This window comes from Tupaia chinensis, unplaced genomic scaffold (assembly GCF_000334495.1).
Source record: "Tupaia chinensis unplaced genomic scaffold, TupChi_1.0 Scaffold000159_1, whole genome shotgun sequence".
Lineage (NCBI taxonomy): Eukaryota > Metazoa > Chordata > Mammalia > Scandentia > Tupaiidae > Tupaia > Tupaia belangeri.
Window position 1 is genome coordinate 1,581,242 of NW_006159630.1, and position 5,402 is coordinate 1,586,643.

The window sequence follows — 5,402 nt, forward strand, 5'->3', positions numbered from 1 at the left end:
AGGGCCGGCCCCAGCCCCCACCCCACACTTGAAAGGCAGAGGCGCCCAGAGGTTCGGCAGGCGCTGGTTTCCTGAGGTCCCGCCCTGAGTACACAGGCGGTCCAGAAGCCAGGCCAGTGCGGGGCCCCTCCACCGAAGGCCCACCAGCTAAGGAAAGCAGCGAGGAAGTGACAATTCGGAAGCGCAGGGACCCAAGGTCTGGTGGCACCTTCCCAGGAGAGGGCGAGTGGCGCAGGGCTGGGGACAGCAGCGTTAGCAGCACCAGGAGTGTCGGGCCAGGCTGCGGCCGCCTTGGCAACCTCGGCCTGGGAAGCGCGCTCGGCTGAGGGTTTGAACGCTGCTGGTTAACCCAGACGTGAGTGCGGGACGGCAGCGCCTGGCCATCGGCCCCTCCACCAAGGAGATGCCGCCGCACAGCCGACCCTGTGGCCTGGTCCTCGGGGAGCCCCCACAAGCCACGCACGAGGCAGAGCTATGAAGCGGCCACCAGGTCCACCTGCCGGGGCCGAGCCTTGCTGGCGGCTTTCTCTGTGGACAGAACGGAAGGTCTGTGCCGGGGGAGGTTCTGGGCAGCCACTGGGCACCAGGGCAGGGACGTGGGCCCAGCACCCACAGAGGGGCAGGATGAAGTGGGGACTCCAGGGAGCAGTCACCCGGCTGGACTGGAATGGGGCTTCCCTGGACACCAGCCCCAGGCGGTTGCCCAGGCCCAAGGCAAGGCTCCTTGCCCCACCGAGTCCGGTGCTCAGTGGGCAGGGCCAGGCCCGTGTGTAGGAGTACCCTTACCCACCCCTGGGGATCTGTGACCCCAGCACGCGGGAAAGCACGTGACATGCAGGTACCTGGGTGCTCGGGAAGCGGCTCTGAAGGGACCTCCGGGAGCTCGAGGTGTTCCTGCAAGAAGCCCAAGTGCTGTGAGGCAGCTGGGCAGGACGGCACCGGCTTGGCCATGTGAGGACGGGGTGTGGGGGGACACGCCCACATGACCACCCGGGGTCCAGGCCGGCACGCTGTCACAACATCGGCTTTTCTGGAGGGCTCCGACTGAGGGCCACGGCCATGGAGACTCCTGGGCTTCCCCAGACCGGTTGCCGGGCTCCGTGCCAGCACCGTAGCTTTGCAGCTAGTGCCCGGCGCCGTGGGCTCGCAGGTCCGGGAAGCCTCGTCTCTGCCGGGAGGGCCCTGAGTGGCACCGTTGGGGTAGCGGCTGCAGTGGGGGCTGTCCCAGAACACAGGCCTACTACTCCTCGCCGGCTCAGGGCACGGCAGTTTGAGGTGGCACTGCAGGGCCAGGGCGGACCCTGGGGCACGGCGAGCAGGCGGTGGCCAGAGAGGATGCGCCCCATCCGGGGGCTCAGAGTGCAGCACTGGGACGGGGAGCAGGGCTGACAGGGAGCAGGGCTGCAGGGCACGGCCTGGGCGTTGAGCCACCAGCCACAGGAGACCCCCCAATCACAAAGCATGCCGGCTGGGCAGGAGGGCTGGGGCTTGGCGCCCACTGGAGGTGCGGGGCGGGCGCACCACAGACTCCTTCGCCCCCACCCCAACTGCCAGGAGCGCGGAGAAGGGGCCTAGCATAGGACAGGGCCGTCATTTTAGGAAGAACAATCGGGTGCTGTGTGCTGAGGAGGACCTGAGACGGGGGGCGTCCCGGGTCCCCCATGGGCAGAGGCCTCTTGGGTTCTTGTTCCCTAAATGAGTGGACCTGGGCCAGGGGTCCTTTCACTGTAGCTAGAGCCGGCTCGGGAGCCTGTTTCCTGGCTGACCATGCCCTGCCCTGGGGGCCATATTTACTAAGCGACCACACCAGGCCCTGGGGACCTGGTCGGACCTGGGGTCCCGTGTCTGGGGTGACCACGCCTACTCTGGGGCCCCATGTCCCAGTGAGCCTGGCCGCCCTGGGCCCCGAGCCCCGGTGAGCGTGCCCGCCCTGGGCCCCGAGCCCCGGTGAGCGTGCCCGCCTGATCTTTACCTGGGTGATGGCGTGCAGCTCCTCCAGGACAGCGTACTCGTCCTCCTGGGTGAAGCCGCCCGCCAACAGCTCATCGATTTGCTGCAAGAGCAGGGAGTGAGGTCGGGGCTGGGAGGCAGCCTCGTCAGGGAGGGGGCCCGTGTCACGACGTCCCCTGTGGGCGGAGGCCACGCGTGGATGCCTTCCCCACGTGGGGAGTGCCCCGGCACCTACCCGCTGGTACTCCACGGCCTCCTGCGTCTCATCCAGGATCTGCTCCACCTCCTCGATGGACATCACCTGCAGCCGGCCGGCCCGCGTCAGGCACCCGTGTCACCAGGGCCAGGGCCCCGCCCCGCTTAAATGAAAGCAGCCCAGAGGCTGCTCCTCTCACTCGGCACGTGACAGGGCGGGGGTCTGTGACCTGGCCACCTCCATGTTCATGCTGCTTCTGAGGCAAGAGCAGTGCCCACCTCCTCCAGGAAGCCCGCCTCGGTTAGCTCCCTGCCCCACTCTCAGGTACTCCCCCCACACAAGCTATGCAGTCAAGCTTCCCGCATTTGGGGAAGTCGCAGGGGTCAGCACATCCGAGCGCAATGGATGGGCCTCGCCCGGGAAAACGGCCTTCGTGACCGTGGGACCTCCCCTGCCCGGTGGCTCCCAGCCCGCCCAGCCCGGCCCGGCGAGGACTCACCTGATGCATTTTGCTCAGACACTCGTTCCCGATCTGCAGCCCCTCTATCACCTTCATCTCGATCTGCGTGAACTCGATACTCTGCACCTGGGGTGGGTCGGGCCAGGCCGAGCGGTCAGGAGGGGCAGCGGCTCCCAGGCACTGCTGGGTGCCTCGGGCCACCCTCCCCCCGCCCACGGGGCCGCAGCAGGAGGGGAGGAGGCACCACTGACAGCTGGGGCAGCCCCGGTCAGCAGACAAGTGGAAGCCAGCCTGGGCCCCTGCCGGGGACGCTCCCACACACTGGCCCGTCACCACCGGGGCAGCCCAGTCCCCCGGACCATGCTCCTGTGGCAGGTCCCGCAGGTCCCTGGCCTCCCAGGACAGGGCCGAGCGCATCCTCAGTTCTCGGGTGGAGACTCTGCCGTCCATGGTGCTGCCCGTCTCCTGGGGCACCCCTGCTCCCCAGGGCTGCACGCACACACACACACACACACGCCCGGCCCACCATGGTCTCCAGGCTGCTGATCTGGCTCTCCGTCTTGTCCAGGAGCTGCTCCCGGTACCGTTTCTTCTTGAGCAGTAGCTTGGCCCGCCTACAGGGGACCCCAGTGACTGCTGTAGCTGCTCCGCCCGGCGGTCCTCCTCGCCCTCCCTGCCATCCTGGCCCTCCCGGCCGTCCCTGTCCTCCCTGCCCTCCTCGCCCTCCCCACTCGGCGGTCCTCCTGCCCGCGGCCACTCACTCCTTCCTGCCGTCTCTCAGCAGCTGCCGGGCCAGCGCCCGCTCGCGCTCCAGCTGCTGCGCGACCCTCTTCTGGTACTGCCTCAGCTTGTCCCGCTGCTGCTTCAGCTGCTGCAAGAGCAGGGGCGTGGCCGTCAGCACCAGGTCCCCACTGACTCCGGGCCTGGTCCCCAAGAGTGTCTCCCAGGGCGTCTGGCGGTGTCCAGACCCACGCTTGTGACTAGGGGAGGGCTGGCGTCTGGCAGGTGGGCTGGGGATGGCACAGGCTGACCGCAGGGAAGCCCGGCCCGAGGTCTAGGGGTAAGCCCACACTGCCGCTGCCTGCATGCCTGCCGCCTATGCTCCAGGGTCAGGTGAGGGGTGGCCGCCAGTAGCTGGGAGGTTCCAGGGGAACAGAGCACACGCCAGACAAGGGCCCGGCCACCACCCACGCGGCAGGGCTGGGCCGTCTTCTGGGCCTCTCCTCCCAGCGCCCCGGCCTGTGCTAGCGCCCAGCCTCCCCGAGTGACAGCAGTGACCAGGTGGTGGCGTGCTCATGACCTCGCAGACCCCCACCCCGGGAGCTGCCCCAGAAAGGGCTACAAGATGCACAGGTCCCCACGGCGCTGACGGCCCTGCAGATGGGGTTCCCCACGCCGCGGACGGTTCCGCACACTGCCGGGGCTGTTTGCCGGTCAGTGCCAGCGCCAACACCCCTGTCCTCCTCGGTGTCCTCATAGCCGGCAGGCTGGCGGCCGCAGGGGCTCGCTGGCTGAGGGCAGAGGTGCCCCCACACTGGCCCCTCGGCCTGCAGGCCCAGCCGGGGCTCCCAGGGCTCTGCTCAGCGCCCCTCTGGCTCCCGTGCTTACACGCGCACACTCATGCAGTCAGACCCGGGCAGAGAGCCGCCAGCCTTGCCCTGCTGCGCGGGAGCGAGAGGCCGGCTCGTTCCCCTTGTTTCGGAGACTCCAGGGGCTGTGAGGCCGAGCAGACTCGGGACATGAGGCCTGTGCAGCCACTACCGTGAGCCCTCGGCAAGCAGAGCCCACAGAGAGAAGCCTGCAGGGGAGTCTGTAAAGAGGACAGACCTTGGGGCCAGCAGGGGGTGTGGCGGTCCAGGCGCTAGAGCCCACACAGCCAACTGCAGTTTGAGTCCCGGACCAGGTGCCTTGAAAATCACCCCAAGGCACGTGTGCATGTGTGTGCCTGAAAAGCCGAGGGGGAAGGAGGGACTGCAGCGTGGCCGGCCGGTCTCTCCAGCGAGCACACACGCACCCTACGGGAAACCTAAAAGTGAGGGACTGGCCTCGCTAGCTCCGCCAGAGGTGGAAGAGCTGAGCCTGGGCACTCGGAGGGCAGGCCGCTGGGCCGTGCTGACCCATGCTGGCCTCCCGCAGGCCTCCCCTCGAGGGCGGAGTGGCACCGTGTTCTCTAGGAAGGACTGGCTCCCCATCCCCTGGGTACCTCCGGGTGAGACCGGCCACCCTTTGTGTCCCTGTCTCTCCTGTTAGAAAAGAAAGCGACAGGGATGGCAACCCTGCTCAGTTTGGGGACGTCTCCTTCCTGCCGTGGACGTAGGCACTGCTGTCATGGGTGCTTGGGCGGCGCTCTGGGGGCACGGCCGGCTGGCCCTTACCGGCAACGCCACTTCCCAGGCCTGGCCGTCCAGCCACACTGGCCTGGAGTGGTCCCCAAACCTGGTGCCAAAGTGCTCTGGGCGTGCACACGACCCTGCAGGGCCAGTGAGGGTCCCCGTGGCCAGCGCATCCCCGACCTGCTCAGAAGCAGCTGCCCCGCGGGTTGGAGCCGGGTTGGAGCCGGGTTGGAGCCGGCTTTCTTTGAATTCCCGGGGCAGGGTGCAGGGTCCCCACTCCGGCCACATCAGTGCGGACTCAGGCTGGGAACCATGGACAGCCCAGGCAGGGCCGGGGAGGGCAGGGCCAGCACGGGGGCAAGGGCAGGGGTGCAGCGGCAGGGCAAGAGCAGACAGCCGAGGAGGGGCAGAGCCGGGGCAGGGGCGGGCACTGGGGCAGGGGGGCAGGAGCGGACGGCGGGGG

The 5,402-nt window shown here is 68.5% G+C and overlaps 1 protein-coding gene and 1 pseudogene across 1 annotated transcript; both read right to left on the bottom strand.

Moving 5' to 3' along the window:
- Positions 1-425: 425 nt before the first annotated feature.
- Positions 426-5,249, bottom strand: CHMP6 (charged multivesicular body protein 6). Its single transcript, XM_006145667.3, has 8 exons — positions 4,982-5,249; positions 3,368-3,477; positions 3,133-3,220; positions 2,646-2,732; positions 2,186-2,251; positions 1,973-2,053; positions 843-894; positions 426-528 (listed from the first exon to the last, which is right to left on the bottom strand). Exons 1-8 carry the CDS (start codon positions 5,225-5,227, stop codon positions 473-475), a joined length of 786 nt encoding a protein of 261 aa, XP_006145729.1. The 5' UTR covers positions 5,228-5,249; the 3' UTR covers positions 426-472.
- Positions 2,431-2,612, bottom strand: LOC114007345 (uncharacterized; annotated as a pseudogene).
- Positions 5,250-5,402: the final 153 nt, after the last annotated feature.

What these genes read in the sequence shown, in the direction of transcription:
- CHMP6 (XM_006145667.3), bottom strand. Translation starts at nt 5,227, where the DNA reads ATGTGGCCGGAGTGGGGACCCTGCACCCTGCCCCGGGAATTCAAAGAA. An exon ending in GTCTGAGCAAAATGCATCAG is followed by an intron (nt 2,252 to 2,645) that starts GTGAGTCCTCGC and finishes GGCCGGCTGCAG; the next exon opens with GTGATGTCCATCGAGGAGGT. An exon ending in AGGCCGTGGAGTACCAGCGG is followed by an intron (nt 2,054 to 2,185) that starts GTAGGTGCCGGG and finishes CTGCTCTTGCAG; the next exon opens with CAAATCGATGAGCTGTTGGC.